General features: G+C 44.1%; 1 protein-coding gene across 2 annotated transcripts in view; it reads right to left on the minus strand.

Annotated features, from left to right (window-relative positions):
* Nucleotides 1–4,580: 4,580 nt before the first annotated feature.
* Nucleotides 4,581–19,787, minus strand: part of LOC147626870 (uncharacterized) — a 28,723-nt gene continuing 13,516 nt past the window's right edge. The window contains exons 3-9 of one of the 2 annotated variants that reach the window (XM_086815391.1): nucleotides 18,627–18,811; nucleotides 18,345–18,466; nucleotides 11,650–11,761; nucleotides 11,288–11,435; nucleotides 11,025–11,186; nucleotides 5,040–5,162; nucleotides 4,581–4,969 (exon numbers count right to left, since the gene is read on the minus strand). In XM_086815391.1, coding sequence (XP_086671517.1) covers nucleotides 4,763–4,969; nucleotides 5,040–5,162; nucleotides 11,025–11,186; nucleotides 11,288–11,435; nucleotides 11,650–11,761; nucleotides 18,345–18,466; nucleotides 18,627–18,811 — 1,059 coding nt within the window. In that variant the 3' untranslated portion in view covers nucleotides 4,581–4,762. The remainder of the gene's footprint in view (nucleotides 4,970–5,039; nucleotides 5,163–11,024; nucleotides 11,187–11,287; nucleotides 11,436–11,649; nucleotides 11,762–18,344; nucleotides 18,467–18,626; nucleotides 18,812–19,787) is intronic. The other variant, XM_086815392.1, reaches the window with a different exon arrangement.

Here is a 19,787-nt window from a genome sequence, read left to right on the forward strand (position 1 = left end):
ATATGCATGAAATTCCTTGGACATATACTCCCCCCTCGATCTGAATAATGAAGGGTGCCAACTTTACATTCACATGCATTTTCAGCCCATGGATACAAAGTGCTTAAAGCACATAAAAACCTATGACTTCTGCTTTAATGGATACACCCATCTATATCTAGAGTAATCATCAATAAAAGTGACAAAGTAGAGATATCTCCCAATAGATAGTGTCCTCACATAGGACCACATACATCACTATGTACAAGCTGTAATTTCTTAATAGCTCTCACAGATCCATCCTTTGGAAATGATGCCCGATGCATTTTACCAAGAATACACCCCTCACATACATGTCTAGTAGGGGTCTCAAGAGCTGGCAACTCCTTAGACACCATATCATGCCTTTGTAGGCGTAACAAACTGCCATAATTCAGACGGCCAAATCGTGCATGCCATAACATCACTTATAGTACTAGTCGTAGTTAGAGACTGAGCAAGCATCATGCTACAACTTCTCAAATACATCCATCTTATATAGGCCATGAAACAAGGTACCTAAGGCAATGATAGAATAACTATCATTTATATCATGAACTATACATCTGTCATCCATAAATTTCACCGTCAAGCCTTACAAGGGTAAGGCTGAAACTGACCAGCAAGATGCCTAGCACATATAAAACTTTTGAAAGAGTAAATGCGTCCCCATTTGCAGCAGTGAGCACAACTCTACCAACTCCTTTGACAGGATATGAGGAACCATTTGCACATGTGACAGTTCCTGCACTTGGGACAGATTCCAGAGATAAGAACAAACCTTTTCGTGAAGTAATGTGCTTACTAGCACCACTATCAAAGAACCAAGCATCTAATTCTGCCACTAACATGCATACATCATGAACAGAAGGGTCATAACTGCAATGTATAGTCCATGCCCAATAATCTTGAGCAAAACTTGCAGATTCCTTCTTCTCTGCACTTGGTGCAGCCATAGTCATGCCCGATTCTTTCTTTTCCTCCTCCTCTAGCCTTTTCTTGCACTCATGTATGTAGTGCCCTGGTTTCCTGCAATAGTGACACTTACTCTTCTTTTTAGGCTTATCACCTTCTTTCTCTGCATCCTTACTACCTGAGGATTCTAATTTTGGCTTATAGCCACCATGCGAAGAAGCTTTACCTTTGTCTTTCTAATTGGCAACAAAAGCTTGGTCACCAACTCGCATATTAGATCTGTTTTGCCTACACTGCTCTTCTTGCAAGAGTATTGAAACCAGCTCATCAAACGTAAGGGCATTTGGATTTCCCTTCATCCATGAGTCTAAGGGTAGAGGCAAAACTCTGATAAGAATCCGGCAATGCATTGAGAACTGTGGGCACCAATGTACTATCAGGATATATCTCATCCACACTAGCAAGCTGCTCCTTAAAATCTTTGATCTTGGTCAAGAAGCTATCCATTGACTCTCCCTCATTCATGTGCTCAGACTCCAATTGTTTGCACAGATTTGTAACACGTGCTTCATTGCGCACCTGGTATAATGCAGCAAGTGCATCCCATGCCTACTTTGAAGTCTTACATGACCGAATATGAGGAATAATGCTTCGCTTCACAGAAAGTGCAAGCAATGTATGTGTGTGTGCATCTCTTCCATCCCATCTCGTTTGAGCAGCAATGGTGGGAGGTACTGGTGGTGCGTGTGGAGGAGCCACATCTGTATCAGATTCTACTTCAAATGTACCTGCAACACCTAGTTGCACTAGTAGTTATGAAACAGGACGAGTTTCACTACCACACTGACCACATTCTAAAGGCCTTTAGCAATCAGTACATGTCTCATCATGTAGGACTACAATGGGTAGTTAGTCCCATCAAGTTTGTCCTCATATCAACAGCAAACAACATGTTGAGTATATCATTACTACCACCATGACTTTCTACCAAATGCAAAATCTTTCAACACATTGCAAGTACACAGTATTCACTGGATACAACCCTGGATGACTGCAAACTGCTGTGACTGAATCACCTGCAAATTGTATGAAAAATAACACAGAGTAGAGAATAGAGTGTTACTGCAAAAGTATGATGGTCGATGTTGTTGAAGACATTGTAGATGCTGCTGCACACCAAATCTTTGCCACTACACAGCCAAACACCCAAAATCGAGCAAAACCAATCCAAAATGACGCCTCTCCAGAACATCTGCCGAAACCTTGCGGTGCCTAAAACGCGCCCAAATCACGCCGCAGACCACGAAAATCTCTGTATACAGCACACTACAGTATACACCTTCTCCTAAGAGGGTATCTCAATCGAAGATAGAAAAATAGGGTCGTGAGGAGGGAGGCAGACTATTAGATCAAGTGTCAAGGAAACTAGCTCTGATACCAATTGTTAGAATTAGAGTTAGGGTTTCAACAATGCACACACACAAGATAGAGAAGCTTGAGAGCACACAAACTCACTAGAATAGAATGAATAAATGTGTGCCAGATATACAAAAGATAAGTACACACCTCAAAATGAGTAGATAAGAGGGTGTACATACACACGAGGGAAAAAACCTCATCCGTGAGGAAAAAAATACCTCGGCGGTCCTAAGTGTGTTCACACACATCACTACTATATAATGCTACACCCGGGAGTAAGTGACCCGAGGCTCCCAAAACATAGTTACAAGGCTTTTCTCTATGGTTTGGCCAACTAACCGAGATCCTCTTATATGTCTTTCAAAGGTTAATACTTGGGAGCGTCTTTAGGAAGTTTCTCTCATCAAATGACGGGATTTACAAAATAGTGCAGACACCCATTACATAAGTGTTCGGACATAGTTGTCGTTAAGAATGTGTTAACCAATATGTGGTTAACAATTTTACACCCGTATGAATACCCATGTTTGATCAAGTTTGGGATGTTATAACTTCCACTTAACATGATGCTTGATAGTGCCTAGCGCTTTAGAGATACTCAATGGGTATAAATGATGCTTGGTTAAGGGACAGATATTCCCAAGCAATGAGTTTACATTTGGTTGAAGTATTGAGATTCTTTAGGCCATTGAGTTTGTTATTTGAAAGGGTGGTGACTCATTTGATTTTATGTTTGGTTAAAGTATATTCCCAAGTGGTGAGTTTATGTTTGGTTAAAGTATTGAGATTCCTTAGACCATTGGCTTGTATTTGAGTGGGTGATAACTCATTTAGAGTATTGTTAAGAGACTTTAGCTCACTTGATGATTGTTTTGGCTTGTGACGTACTACTTGACACATTGTAAGTTTATTTGGATTAAGCATGCAAAGGTGTGTTGTTGCATCTGTAGTGATGTAGTCATGTTGAAGATTTGATGTGATCTTTCATAAGGAAAAAGTGAACTCTTGTTTTTGTATTATTTACTTGATGGTGTGAAGCTTTGAATACTTATGTAGTAGATTAGGCGCCTTTTTTTAATGCATCAAAAAATCTTTTGGGTGCATCCTAGGGACTTGAATTTCTTTGTAGGTGAAAATTGATGTTTGATGAATGTCTATATGACATGCCATTTGGAAACACAAATTCAAAATATATATATTTAGCTGAAATTTGGTTGTAGTATCTCTCACGTTGGGACCAATGGGTTCCAAACTCACACAATTGGTTACGAATGCATCCCTAGTGGAATATCTCATGTGAAAAGAACAATTATTTTTCAAGTTAACCAAGCTACTATAGATCATGCAAAATGGCCCCCACAAAAACACATCAAAGCATTTAGCAAAGAGAATCAACACACAACCATCCCTTGTTTAAACTCCTCAAAAGAAAGAATAGGGAGGTTTGCTTTGGCTATTGTGTTAACTACCAGTTTTTTTGAAAGAAATCATCTCCAATGCAATGCGTCTAAAAATAACCAAGTTGTTCGAGCCTCATCGAAAGATGAGATTGTGACATACATTTTTGGAGCTCTCTAGATGAAGAATACTTGTCCATAAGCAAGTCCTTGGGAGATATAACAAAGATTTTGAAAATGGTTCAATGCAGTGTCAAAAAGAATCGATCTTTTAGTATAATTTTCAAGGCTCAAATTGAGAAAACCCAGTTGTAATTTTGTGTGGCCTTGAATTTAACGATCCAAAGTTCTAAAATTTTAGTTATAAAACCAATTAACCTATGAATTTTTTTAATAAAAACCAGTTGAGGTTGAAGGTCATCCTTTTTTCCACTAGTTAGGAAAGAAGTTTATTTGTGGCAAAGGGTCAATGGTGTGAACTATTGGACATTATACTTTCTGGATTGATGTCAAATAGAGGCATTTGTGGTGCCTCTATAGTTGATGCTAGCAATTATGCTATTGGTGGCGCTATGCTCTTTGAGCAACAACCTGGAGCTTTACAAAATCCATTCCCCATTTAGCAAAAGGTCTGACACACATGATTGGTTATAAAGGCTTTTTTTTTTCAGAAACAAGAACTCCATTGGGACACTGGCAAAATTTCAAAGCAATGCAACAATGGCCATACTTCACATAGCAAAATGAATGGATCACTTGCAGAAATTTAAGGGCTCGATATGTGATCATATAAACCCATCTACACCACCGCATACATGAACCCACATAGCATAGAGGGAAGTACAGATTGCATGTCTTGAAACAATCGGCGAGTTTGAACCAAAACTCCCTTAAGCTTCAAATAATTACACAACTCTACAAAAGAATTGAGACACTAAGAGGCAAAGGCGCAACCAGGATGAGTCTTATAATACAAAAAACCATGCAATGATATGCCTACAGCAAAAGCCTTTTCACCAGGCTCGTGTGAAAGAGGTAGACTTTGATTTCAATAACTTGCGCTTCTGCATACTTAGCCAATTCCCTGGCCACAAAGGGTGAGGTCCTTGCCTCACTTCTTTGCTTGGATCAGCCTCCACACCCTCTTCTACCTCTCCCTTCTGTTTCTGGTGAGACAGATTCTTCATTCTCGCAACAGCTTGAGATACTCTTGCAGCAGCCTGCATGGCCAAGCACTTCAGACCTTTCCAACAACACAATCAACTAATCAAGAAAGAAGTTAGCATGTACCTTCATTGGCTTTAGAAGGTCAATCCGAGAATGATCCAGCACACGTTGACCTTGGTCATTTGTGTGGATAAAATCCTCGTAGTCACCCTCCCAAATCACATCATCATCGCAAACAAAGTAGTCCTGTTGGATAAAATCCCATAAGCTATGTAAACTCATACAGAATTGTGCTTTCCCAACAACCATATGATTAATACTCACACAAGTATTAAGGAATGGCATGCGCCATGCCATTCCGTTTTGGGAAACGTGTTGCCAAAACATATTCCCCAAAATGGGATGGCAGACCAACTCCCATTCCCAGGCATCATAGTCTTGCGGACTCAGCGACACACACCTCACCATCCTTTGCAGACATTGACAGGCGGTAAGCATGCACAGAAGGCTAAAAGGCTAATGATGATGGTGACAAATTGGTGCAGGAGATGTGGACTCCGTTACTTTCTTGCAGGCCAATTCTACAGTCCAGATCTCTCCACCCCACAGCAATAATATTAAACTATCAAACATCTTATGACCTTGTAAGACCATCCAGCATTACATCTGTTGAATCTCCTTTATCACTGCGCTCAGGTATATTAAAAATGTAACAATAGCACCAGATAAATTAAAGCCTCTCGATCATTAACTTTTCCACACGAGGCAGCAAAAATCCTCTCAATGAGCCACTTGTCAAGATCTGAAGCATAATCCTACAGTTAAGAAGGGGTGCAAAATTAGCCAAAGTCCGAGAATCTCGAAAGGGAGGCACTCTTGCAAGATGGAAAGGCCCTCATGTCACCAGTTTAAACATAATCCCTGAGATCCATGGCTACGAGAGATGCTTATAGAGTTTTGACCATCACTATGGGAGATACTCATAGAGATTTGATGGTTGTCCACACCAGGGTTCCCACCAATGGATTGGCTGGACTCCCATGCTGGGGTAGATACCCGTGGACTGGGGTTTTTACATGTGCCCAAGTTAAGATTAATGGAATACAACTTGGAAGATGAGAGATTGTTTAGTCATTGATGCATTAGCCTTGAGCATGTTTGCCTGAAAATAACTTGCTGGACCTTGCCTGCAGTGATAAGTATAACACAAGGACTATTTCATTAATATTGTGGTTTAATGGCTTATGTGTACATGGCAAGTACACACTACAGTAAAACGAGGGCGGATTGGGAGCCTCTTTTAATAAGAGAGTATGGATGCACATAATCTGAGCGCCCCCTTTAAAAAGCAGGTTTGGAAACCATTAAATGGGCCACCCTCCAAAGTGGATGGGCAGCCCATATCTGTGGAGCCACCTACCATTTCACAAGGATGACCATGCAAAGATTGGAGGGGCTAGCAAGAAGCCAACCAGCCCTTTCTCCCTCTCCATCCTCCATCGATTCAGCAAGGGCACTTGTCGCATATGCTTGTACTGCCAGTTTCTCCTCACCCAGGCCTGTGTTACGGCCATCTTCCACTGTCGTACACCCTGCCCAATAGGGCACGGGCAAGGCAACCATACATGGGACACATTTACAATAAAATATTGAAGCATTTGGAATGTTTTGTGACATTATTTTTCAGGCTGAAAAAGGCTGGCGACCGGAGTCCAACCTAAGCATGTTTTTCCTCTAAAAAGGGGGTTTGGACCCTCATTTATTCATCTTATAGCTCATGTCTTGAGGTGCTTCCCTTCAGAAAAACACAGAGTGAGCTGGCTGATTGGAAAAGATTATAGGAATGGACCCCTAGACACGTGGAGTTCTACAAAAGAGCGAGACTCAAAAGCAATAGAACTAATCAAGATCTGCAGCACATCTACACCTGGCTGAGTTCACAGCAATGTTGGCTGAGTTCAAGGGGATTTACTTGAGCAACATTTGGTCCTAGGAAACACATAAGATGGGGGGGATGTCAACCCCATTTTGGGATTAACAGAAGCACTCTCTACTACACACGAGAGTAGCAATAAGTGTCATGAAAAGACACCAAAAAAGTTGTGAAGATTATGAGAAAAGCTCCTCTATGTGCTGAGAGAGAGAGAGAGTTGACAGGAGATGCTTGTTTGCTCCTAGCACATGCACCTTTCTAATATCTATGCTTGGTGTGAGAATGTGTAGAGAGTGAGAGATGTGAGTCCTTGCAAGGGGGTGCAGCAAACCTCTTGTTGAGAGCATGGAGGAGGATCGGAAGCTTGGAGCTAGCAATCACTCGCGGAGCTTGAAGGTCATGGAGATCCTGGGCTCGAAAGCAAGGCAGGAATCCCATGACAGTTGTCCGTTTCAATACTTGCATGAATGAGAGAGTTCTTGAAAGGGTAACAATGGGCCACGACACCCCTCCCCCATAACAAACCTTGTCATATGGGAGGCATATGCAAGGCAGCTATATCATGTGCCGGATCAGCCTATACCGCAAATGGCACACATCCTCAGGCCCACATCATCCGATCTTTTCAACAGTACCAATGTCAGGAGGGCCCTAAAGAAGCTGCATGATGGGAGGGCAAGAGATCGTGAGGATTTACACGTAGAGTGTTAGCAGTCACCTCCTGTCTGTATATTTACACCAGGGCCTCTGTTGTGGGTGTGCCCACCCGATTTAGGTGTTTTCTCATTTTTCCCCACTCCATATTTTTCCCTATTTTTTCCTTGGTGTGGAGGGCTGTACGACTGCTCTGCTGCCCCCGACTTTCCCCTATGTGCTGGCCGACTAGGAGATGCTGGCTGACTGGAGGGCAGAGCTGGTCGTGGGCATTTATGCTTGCTCTCGGCTGTTTTTCAGCAGGCCGACTGGTTGCCTAGGGCCATATAAAATGGCCGACTGGTCGTGGGCATTTATGCTTGCTCTCGGCTGTTTTTCAGCAGGCCGACTGGTTGCCTAGGGCCATATAAAATGGCCCCTTGCCCCCCCACACTTTTCATCTTATATTCCAGGATTTCTCTTGTGTATATAGCAGAGTTAAATGCTTCTCTCTCTCTCTCATTTCTGCATTTTTCTGTTGTGCACTTGCTCTGGGTGTTTTCAGATCTTGTCTTCATCTCCGTTGCATATTCTGACATGGTATCAGAGCTCTAGGCTCTTGGAAGATCTTGGGAACTGTGTAGGCAAGAGGGGGGCTGTTTGTATTGCTGATTGGAGGACTGTTTTGGGCCATACGGGAATAGGAGAAGCAAGCAACAGGCGGGCCTTGTTGCTGGACAGCCACTTGCAGGTTTAGTTCTTCATTTTTTCCCATCTACGCTCCCTTTTCAATTACACCCCTGCAATGGCAGATTTACTTGAGATGGATGAGAAGCATGTGAAGATCCCGACACTCCCCACGTTCCCGATGGACCGTCAGTTGGACGGGATGGAATCTGTTTTGGAGTCTTATGACCTTGCTGATTTCATTGTTGTTGGGGTTCCACGGCCGAAGTTAGAGGAAGGGGAGTTATCCTCTATTCGGAAGGAACGGGAGGCACAGGCACAGTTATGGGATCGTGTCAATGCCAGAGTCCGTTCTTTGATCTTCCTCAATTGCACACCATAGGTGATCAACCACATAAAGCATATGACGTTGATCAGAGGTATTTGGCAACATTTGGCTTCTCTCTACAACACGGTGTCACCGACACACCCATGAAGAGAATCTCCTTGGAAGTTCAAATGCGGGTGATGGATCCTGCAAAGTCGTCGACGATGCACGAGCACCGTGTTTTCTCATTTTTCCCCACTCTCCATATTTTTCCCTATTTTTTCCTTGGTGTGGAGGGCTGTAGGACTGCTCTGCTACCCCCGACTTTCCCCTATGTGCTGACCGACATGGTTTGCTGCTGGCCGACTAGCCGACTGGAGGGCAGAGCTGGTCATGGGCATTTATGCTTGCTATCGGCTGTTTTTTAGCAGGCCAGCCTAGGGCCATATAAAATGGCCCCTTGCTCCCCACACTTTTCATCTTGTATTCCGGGATTTCTTGTGTGTATATAGTAGAGTTTTCTCTCTCTCTCTCTCTCTCTCTCTCTCTCTCTCTCTCTCTCTCATTTCTGCGTTTTTCTGCTGTGCACTTGCTCTAGGTGTTTTCAGATCTTGTCTTCATCTCCGCTGCATATTCTGACATGGTGTCAGAGCTCCAGGCTCTTGGAAGATCTTGGGAACTGTGTGAGCAAGAGGGGGGCTGTTTGTATTGCTGATTGGAGGACTGTTTTGGGCCGTAAGGGAAGAGGAGAAGTAAGCGACAGGCGGGCCTTGTTGCTGGACAGCCACTTGCAGGTTTAGTTCTTCATTTTTTCCCACCCACCCTCCCTTTTTAGTTACACCCCCGCAATGGCAAATTTACTTGAGATGGCTGAGAAGCACGTGAAGATCCCGACACTCCCCACGTTCCCGGTGGACCGTCAGTTGGACGGGAATAACTACGGCATATGGAAGGTAATGATGGAATCTGTTTTGGAGTCTTATGACCTTGCTGATTTCATTGTTGTTGGGGTTCCACGGCCGAAGTTAGAAGAAGGGGAGTTACCCTCTATTCGGAAGGAACGGGAGGCACAGGGACAGTTATGGGATTGTGTCAATGCCAGAGTCCGTTCTTTCATCTTCCTCAATTGCACACCACAGGTGATCAACCACATAAAGCATATGACGCTGGCCAGAGGTATTTGGAAACATTTGGCTTCTCTCTACAACAAGGTGTCACCCATGAAGAGAATCTCCTTCGAAGTTCAGATGTGGGTGCAAAGTCGTCGACGATGCAGGAGCACCGTGTTTTCTCATTTTTCCCCACTCTTCCTATTTTTTCCTTGGTGTGGAGGGTTGTACGACTGCTCTGCTGCCCCCGACTTTCCCCTATGTGTTGGCCGACATGGTCTGCTGCTGGCCGACTAGGAGATGCTGGCCGACTGGAGGGCAGAGCTGATCGTGGGCATTTATGCTTGCTGTCGGCTGTTTTTCAGCAGGCAGACTGGTTGCCTAGGGCCATATAAAATGGCCCCTTGCCCCCCCACACTTTTCATCTTGTATTCCGGGATTTCTCTTGTGTATATAGCTGAGTTATACGCTTCTCTCTCTCTCTCTCTCTCTCATTTCTGCGTTTTTCTGCTATGCACTTGCTCTAGGTGTTTTCAGATCTTGTCTTCATCTCCGCTGCATATTCTGACATAGAGCACTTTGAACATGGACACCATGTTTTTAGCCAGCTTCCCCTCTTCCTAGATCACCAAGGTCCAACACCATTGTTCCCATTCACAAAGCGGGGGACCCCACCGAACTACAAGACTATTATGATCGGTTGTAGTATGGCCAAGTTCTATGGCTGTGGCAATGCTTGAGGACATAATCAGCTTTGTGGCAGAGTATCTGGGTCACTGGACACTTGGTCAGGACGGTTCCAAGAGAAACTTCTCCATATTGGACCATATATTCACTCTACAGGCTCTCATAGGGGAAGCACAATCACGATGGAAGCATGTGTATGGTTGCTTTGTGGATTTTCGCAAAGCTTTTGATTCGGTCCCTCCATCCTGGCTCATTGGACGCTTGCAAGTGCTCCAATTACCATATAATGTGATTTGGGCTGTGATGTCACTATATGAGGTAGTAATGCACCTGGCGGTCTCTTGGGAAAAGTATGTAGCACTTTTGAGTTTAAGCAAGGCTGTCCGCTCTCCCATCAAGGAGCACAAGTCGTAAAATTTCGAGAGGGGTCGTCCTACAGAAACAGAAATACAATGATGCTCTAGCACTCCCTTCCTTTAAGTGCTTTGCCATGCCATGCTATGCCAAGCCCATGCCCTGTCTATGCTGTGCCCATGCACATGCTATGCCATGAGGGTTGAGTGAGGGGTGGTGTAATATGGAATCTGGGAAAGTCACTACAGATGGTAGCCAAAGCCACATCCATAATCACATGGGACACCCCATCATTCAAATCAGTCATCATTTTAAGTGGCAAAAGCCACAATGATCAGCCAAACAAAAGTTTTGGACAAAGAAACATAATATGCCAACAGGAAATCTTATGCTTGTACCTCCAGATGAAATACAGGTTGCATTGAGGTCCTCTCCATACCCATCACCGTAAGTGAAAACGAAGCATCCCCTTGACGAAGAGACTCCATGGTGTGACCATACACTGGACTCTTTTTATCTATTATGTGCCGTACCATCAGCCCATACCTCAAATATGACACCTAATCAAGCAGTGGCATTTGTTACCAGATGCTTCTTTACCATTGCAATACTTCAGCTCTTGATGAACTATTGTTGATATGTTCTGAATGGGGACAAATACCTCTGGCCGCACAACCTCCAAGTCCTGTGTTGAGCAGAAGACAGACCCTGAAGGAAGGGTCACAAATATTCTAAAAGTCAAGCATATTTTGGCATCAATCAGCTCACAAGGAGATGGGCCAGTAAGCACCAGTCGCACTGCAAAAACTCTGCATGAAAGTAGCAGACAATTTTTATGATTGTAACCCTGTTAACGACACCCCTTGCTTCTCATGAACATAATACACTACTAAAATACAAAACCACTGCATGACAGTAAGAGATTTCTCTGAACATAACTCTGTTAAAAGACACCCATTGCTTCTCACGAACCTAGTACGCTACTAAAACACAAAAGGTCTAAGCAAGTAAATGGCATCTTACTTGTACTTTTCCTGCTGTTCAAGCCCCAAAACAGGTGAGAGGTCATCAGTCTTGATAATGGCTTTCTTGGCGCAGCGTATAGGATAGGATGGTTGAGACATGCGAGCAAAAACTGCAAGATACATGAACAAATGTACTTATTATGACACGGAAAACCTGGTTACTATAAAATGTGTTGTTTTTTTAGCCCCATGAAAGCATTGCATTCTGGTCGGAAGCCAAGGGTGAAGTAATATGAGACTCCAGCCTGCACAATGACAAAATGTTGCAGTGTGGCAGCAGCAAACCAGCCTCCAGGGGGGGGGGTATCTTTGGTAGAACCTAGCAAGGATAATGCAAAGAGAAGAGGAAAGGACACTATGTTGCCAACAGGAAAATAAATCGGTTGACGAACTTAGGCAGTCACTAGGAGACTGTAAAGGGGAAATGGCTAAGAGAAGGTCACTGCCTCGTTTGAGTGATGGTTGGTTTATGGAACTGGAGGACAAGGTGAAATATAAACCGACTGCATAACTACTATGAGGCAAAGCACCACTGCCTTTGGGACTGCCCCAAAGTGCAACTGGAGTCTGGTATGGCAGAGGATTCTCCGTCTCTATCTACACGACTGAGAGATCCACACCTCGTATCATCACATGGGGAGCAGTTCCCTGTAGGCCACTCTATGGGCTATCCATAGGTGTCACTCATTCCTTGGTATGTGCCTTGTAGGCCTAGATATTATCAGTTAGGACCTATGGTACAGTTAGTACTAGTTCCGATTGGGACACCTAGTACATGTATGACACCCAGTTAGGGGTTCATCATATTAGGTGTATCTTTTGTACTTTTTATCACTTCAGCAATACATCTACAGTAGCACGCTTTGCTTCAGGTCTTCTTCTCCTGTTGCTTCCATTGTCCACTCCACCCAACAGTGGTATCAGAGCCAGCCTTACACTTGTGTTCTAGCTCTCCTTAGCCTCCCCCGATCCTCCATTGCTCATTGGGAGTCTGCTGCCCTGCTGGTTGTCACATTTTCAGCCTGTTCGAGGCTCTTCAGCTGCTGTCCAAGGCTTCCAGAGCCTTTTTGTCGCCATAACTTGCCTTATTGCTGCTTCCAGCGTTGAGGCACCTGCTTCTAGGCCCTGCTACAGCATTTTCGAAGTCTTCTACAGCACCCGTGGCCATCTGTCGCCACTTTTTGTACTGCAGATCCAGGCGCCCAGCTCCTACGACCTCAACCAGACTCAGATCCAGGCGCCCAGCTCCCGTGACCTGTCTAAAGTCATCTGCAGGAGGCGTCCTGCTGTCGCGACCGTTTCCAGCCATTTCGAAGCAGATTTGTGTCATTTCGTGGCACTTTCAGCTTGCCTCCAGTCAGATCCAGCCACGTGGCACCTCAAACGGCTGCAAGGATACCTCAAAATCAGTCGCTTCTTGATTTCTTAGCAGGGCGACCAGTTTGAGGACACATTTCCGGAAAGTTTTACTGCTGCTTTGGAGCATTTGGAAGTTGGCAAATCAAAGGGCTTTTGAGGGCATTTGTTGTCCTTCACTTCCTCTTGCTGTTAGAAGCTCCCTCGAGCATTTTCAACAGTTCGGGAAGCTCTTTTATTGAGGTATTTCATTTCTGCAAATTTTTTTCCTTTCATTTGCAGCTTCTTTGGCATTGGATAAGGCCCGGTGCTGCCTTGAGAAGGTCCCGTGCTGCGTTGGGATTTTTTATTGCAGGTCTATACTTTGTGACAGTTGCACATTTGCAGTCATTTTGTCTGCATAATGGCCAGTGGCAAGGATGATCTTTTTGGGGCTTTCGGTGCTGACGACAAGCTTGATGGGGTGAATTATCCTATGTGGTCATTTATGATGAAGCATGTCTTGGTGGCCATGTGGAATATTGTGAATGGCAATGAGCCTAGGCCTGTCAGGCAAGCTACATCTTCCACTAGTGATGTCACATCCAGTGGTTCTTCCCGTGCTGCCTTTGTACCTCCTACTCAGGAGATGATTCAGTGGGATGGCCGTGATGCTAAGGCACAGGCATTGATAATTTGATTGCTCTTTCTGTTAAGAAGAGTATTGTACCTCATATCAGATCATGCGTTACTGCTAGGGAGTCTTGGGATAAGCTTGCCTCTTTGTATCAGGTACGCAACGAGGCCCGTGTTGCCTATCTCCGCAAGCAGTTAAAGGATCAACATATGAATGAGGGTAATAGCATGGATGCCTATTTGACAGCTATCAAAGATTTGAAAGAGCAATTGGCCAACATTGATGAGGATATTCCTGATTCTCAGCTTGTATCCGGCACATTGGATGGATTGCCTGACTCTTACCAAGGTTTTGCTACTACCTTGAGGTTGGTTGCCATGGGCAATGCCAACTACTATTCCTTTGATCAGTTGGTTGCACTTTTATTGCAGGAGGAGCAGAGTCGCTCTGACAGAAATGCCAGTATGCGTTCTGATCAAGCATTTGCAGCCAATGATAGGAATAAGGGAAAATTTCAGAAATCTGCGCTAAAAATACAGCAAATCAGTCTTCTTCTTCATCATCCCAAGGTGATCAAAAGAAGAAGAAGAGGTGTAATTACTGCAGGGTTGCAGGCCATGATATAGCTGAATGCAGGAAAAGGATTGCTTCTGAAAAGAAGAAGAAAGAAAAGGGACTTGCGGTCTCCACTGCCTCTGGCAATGATGCCACTCCTAATGAGCATGCTCATTTTGCCACGGAACAGTCTTGGAGTTTCATAGTCCAATGCCATTATGATCCTTCTGTACATGATGCAGGTGATGCTTGCATGTCAGTTTCAGCTTCCACGTGGTTCTCTGATAGTGGTGCTTCTAAGCACATCACTTCCTGCAGGACATTGTTCACTTCCCTTGCTGATGCCCCAAAGGGGGGTTCTGTGACGTGTGCCAACAATGCATCCTATATGGTTAAGGGTGTTGGGCAGGTTGCAGTCACTTCAGTTGCAGGCAATGTTGTCACTCTGGAGAATGTTTTATATGTGCCAGGCATACGCAAAAATCTTATTTCCATTTCAGCTTTTGCTACTTGTGGACATAAGATTGTTTTTGATGGGCATAGGTGTGCAGTCTATGACTTGAGTCATGCCGATGCCATTGTTTTGACTGGTACTCTTCAGGGGGGCTTGTATCGCCTGATGCATATGATAGATGCAGTGACAGTTCAGCCCATGAGTGGATGCAGATGTACTCCCTGACACATATTTATGGCATGAGAGGTTTGGTCACCTCAATCTTAATGCCTTGGTACGGTTGCCACAAATGGTTGAAGATATGCCACAGATGCACATGCCTACTAAGAAACATATCTGTGAAGCTTGCCTACTTGGCAAGATGCACCGCTTTGCTCTCCCCAAAGATGGCAGAGTTGGGACATCTCGCAAGTTATTTCTTGTTCACAGTGATGTGTGTGGTCCCATGAAGACCACATCTATTGGTGGCTTCTACTACTTTGTCACCTTCATTGATGACTTTACCAGGTACACTTGGATATTTGCATTGAAGTCCAAGTCGGAGGTGTTCACATGCTTCAAGCACTTCATTGCCTTGGCTGAAAATGATGCAAGCTTGAAGATTGTCAATATGAAATCTGATAGAGGGGGGGAATACATGTCTAAAGAATTCAATGATTACTTGGCAGCCCGTGGTATTCATCATGAGTGCACAGTGCCTTACACTCCTCAACAGAATGGAGTAGCTGAGCGGAAAAACAGGACCATTATGGAGATGGCTAGGTGTAAGCATTGAGAACAGTCACACCCTATGAGGCTTGGAAAGGTCTCAAGCCATCCATTTCCCATAATGCGTACTTTCGGGTGTTTGGCCTACGCACATGTGCCTTCACAGAGATGGACAAAGTTGGATGATAAGGCTATCAAATGCATATTTTTGGGATACAGTGCAGAGAGCAAAGGTTATAGACTTTATGAGCCCTCGTCACGTAGGGTGGTTGTCAGTAGAGATGTTATCTTTGATGAGACATCCTCTATGCCTTTGCGGGATTGCAAAATGCTGTCCACACTTGGTGTCTCGGACATTTTTGACAGTCTTGTGCCATTGCTTGGTTCCGATGCGTCCGATGATGGGGATACACTCCTCCACATACTGCTCATTTACAGCCTATCACGCAGTCCGGACAGCCACCTGTTGTGACACAGATGCCACATGCTCTTGAGGATGTTGTGGAAGAGCCAATAGAGCAGGAATTGGCTGACATAAGACAGCCTAAAAGAGCTCCTCGTTGGTTCTTTGACACTTTGAAGGACAACAAATTAGATGCTCCTTTGCCAACCCGTACGAGAGCTGCAGCCAAAAGAGATTTGGCAAACTCGGTTGCTCATGCTTTGATTGCTGCAGCATGTGATGAGGAGCCTGTTTGTCACAGAGATGCCTTTTCAAATAAGTTGTGGATGCAAGCCATGCAAGATGAATTGAACTCCATTCATGCCAATCAAACATGGGAGTTATGTGACTTGCCTGCAGGTAAACATGCCGTGGGGACTAAGTGGGTTTACAAAGTGAAGAGGAAAGCTGATGGTTCAGTTGACAGGTACAAAGCCCGTCTTGTGGCCAAAGGCTATGCTCAGAAAGAGGGCATTGATTATGAAGAAACCTTTGCTCCCACTTCACGTATCACCACCATTAGATGTGTTATTGCCGTGGCTGCCCACAATAATTGGGAAGTGCATCAGTTGGATATCAAGATAGCATTTCTCAATGGTCTATTGGCAGAGGAAGTCTATGTTGCACAACCTCCTGGCTTTGAGGTTGTAGGTTCTGAAAAAAAGGTATGCCGGCTTAAGAAAGCCTTGTATGGATTGAAGCAGGCACCTCGGGCTTGGTATGACAGGATTCACACTCATTTGCTCAGCCTTGGTTTTCAGAATAGTCCCACAGAGGTGACTTTATATATCCGCAAGAGGGGGACAGATTTGCTGATTTTGATCCTCTATGTGGATGACATGATTCTCACTGGGCCACATCCCAAGAAAATTGCAGATTTTAAACCGGAATTACAGCAATCATTTGCTCTTACTGATCTTGGCCAGTTGCAGTATTATTTGGGCATACAATTTGCTCGGACTGAGGGGGGGATTATTATGTCACAATTCAAGTACATTGGACAGCTCTTACAGAGATTTCAGTTTGAGGACTGCAAACCCGTCTCCACCCCATTAGAGACTGGTTTTTGTTTCTCTGCTGAAGATACCAGTAGACCTTGTGATGCTACCTCTTATCAGCAGGCAGTTGGTTGTTTACTTTACTTGTGTCATACTCGGCCGGACTTGCAGTACGTGGTCTCCCAGTTGAGCAGGTTTATGCACAATCCCACTCATCACCATTGGCATGCAGTGAAACATGTCTTCAGATATATCAAAGGCACACAACACTTGGGCCTTTTTTACAAGGCTGATTCTTCACTTATCATGCATGGGTTCACTGATAGTGATTGGGCTGGTTGCTATTATACACGCCGATCCCATAGTGGCAATTGTTTCATGCTTGGCTCTTCATGCATCTCTTGGTTCAGCAAGAAGCAAGTGACAGTTGCCACATCTAGTTGTGAGGCTAAGTACAGGGCAGCTTTCACAACTACAGTAGAGTGTGTTTGGCTACGGAAACTACTTGCAGATCTTCTAGTTGGTCAGACTACTCCTACAGTCATTCATACTGACAGTCAGAGTGCTTTGGCTATTGCACGAAATCCTGTGTTTCATGCTCGCACGAAACACATTGAGGTTCATTACCACTATGTCAGAGATCGATGGTCAGATGGTGACATTCAGTTGTCTTACATTCCCACTGAAGACAACTTGGCAGATCTCTTCACGAAGGCTCTCCTGCGACCAAAGTTTGAGGCTTTTCGACAAGCTTTACACTTGGTACCATTTGTTACGTGATCTGCTACTCTGTACAATCATAGGTTGCTATATCCATATTGGACGAATTTGTGCAACCCTAACCTTTAGTCTTCAGGTATCTTGAGACGTTTCCAGGATACTTCAGCCCATACCGTCGAGGGGGGTTTGTAGGCCACTCTATGGGCTATCCATAGGTGTCACTCATTCCTTGGTATGTGCCTTGTAGGCCTAGATATTATCAGTGAGGACCTATGGTACAGTTAGTACTACTTCCGATTGGGACACCTAGTACATGTATGACACCCAGTTAGGGGTTCATCATATTAGGTGTATCTTTTGTACTTTTTATCACTTCAGCAATACATCTACAGTAGCACGCTTTGCTTCAGGTCTTCTTCTCCTGTTGCTTCCATTGTCCACTCCAAAGACGTGTGCTTCCAAAAGTCAAATTGCGACATGTGTTTCTTGATCCTCCATATCCAAGCCCATCTTCACCATAGTCTTGGGTCCTCTGTAGTTATAGAGCCACTTGCAACTCTTGAGCTTGTAAACCCAACTTCAACTCTCTATGGGCTTGCTTATCTAATGCCCTAGCCCTTTACTAGGGTTTTCCCCCAATGTATCGAGTCTTTACATGCAAAACATTTATCAACCGCTGAATCCTCAAAAGCATGACTCTACCTCTTCTATCGCTTCAACAACTCCAGCAGCAACAATACACAAATACCTCATTAATGTGTTTCTCCACTGCAGTATCTTAAGTACTTAGTTTAAAACTCTTAGCAAGCTCTACATGATGTTCGAAACTTAATAACAGGTTTACCTGCACCACTAAGGAAAACAAACAAAAACTGTGCCATCAATGTGTTCATGTTTGCCACAACGAGGCAAAAAGGCGAGCGAGCAGCAACAGGTGCTCCTCCAAAAGTTGTCGAAAGAGAGAGCCTGCATTAAACCACACCTGGTTGACTCAATGAGCAATCTCAACAAATTTTGGAAATAGGGGAGATTACTATCAACAAACTTTTTATAAAAAAACAAGCTGCCACACATGCACATTCGTACACGAGAGCACGCACAAGAAAACATGTTTAACTGCACTTACGCATACAAGAAGATATTCAGAAAAGCTAGACAGCGTTGCCTGGCTGACACCAACGGGCTTGTTGTTGCATCCTCTGGCACCACTCCATTGAGCCCATCAACATCTAGTAAATACAACGGTGTGAAAAGTAGTCCCAATGCCAACGGAGCAATAAATACTCCTACCAGAAAGTGACCAATTGGCATCTACATAGGAAAAGAAAAGCCAAACAAAGATCAGTTGAAGTGCAAAAGCAGAATGAAGTCAACAAGAAGCATGTAAGTCTACTTAAGTCTAAAAACTTCAAAAAGGGTTATGAGTCATGAGGGTCCAGCTGGCAGCCTCACATGGGTAACAAGCTGTTAAGATCATTGGTGTTAAGGATTTCTTGAAGTTGTCCCCTTGTTGATTGCCTTGTTACCTGACTCAAGATAGACGTCTTCACTCTACAATGTGGGTCAATCATGGTCTTTGGCATCCGTAGGATCACATTAGACTTGATAATGAGCTTGAGGCCACGTATTTGAATAGAGGATCTAGGTCATTCGACAGAGGGAGATAAAGAAAGAAATACTCAAGTTTAAGGCAATAAAAATGAAAGTCTGAATTGATAAAATGAATCAAAGTATATAAACCCTAATCCTGAAAAGTGGTGGGGCGGTACCGATGACATCGCATCTAAAATAACCTAGACCTCTAGAGCACCCTTGGTTGAGGTGCTCTGCAGAGTTCATAATTTTAATATGACTCATACATCTAGTACTAAAACCCTAAATGTATTGGTTACACATTATCTTGGTCATGTACTGTCACCATTTGGTACTGACCCCTTTTCCTGAAGGATGCCCAACGAGACTGGACATCCAGATGCAAGTGCTATGAACAGGAGATCTCTAAGTTTATATGCATTTGCACCACTCATGTTTGCATGCTTGAGTAGTGGATGTTGCTAAAGGTTTGACCTGTATTCATGTGCTACTTCTGATGCCATGCTAAAGTCAAATAGTGCTGGGGATGCCCGCCTCTTGGCATGTCGGAGTGCTCCCTGCTTGTTGATGAGCAGTTGTCATTTTGCAGGACTCCAAAGTTAAGCCAAAACTCAGCTCAAAAAAACCTTGTTGGGGACTTGGGAAAAATTTCATAACTTGAAGTTTTCACACGTACTTATTAATGTGTGTGAAC

The sequence above is a fragment of the Cibotium barometz genome, chromosome 21 (genome assembly GCF_041138505.1).
Source record: "Cibotium barometz isolate CiBa-2024 chromosome 21, ASM4113850v1, whole genome shotgun sequence".
Classification (NCBI taxonomy): domain Eukaryota; kingdom Viridiplantae; phylum Streptophyta; class Polypodiopsida; order Cyatheales; family Cibotiaceae; genus Cibotium; species Cibotium barometz.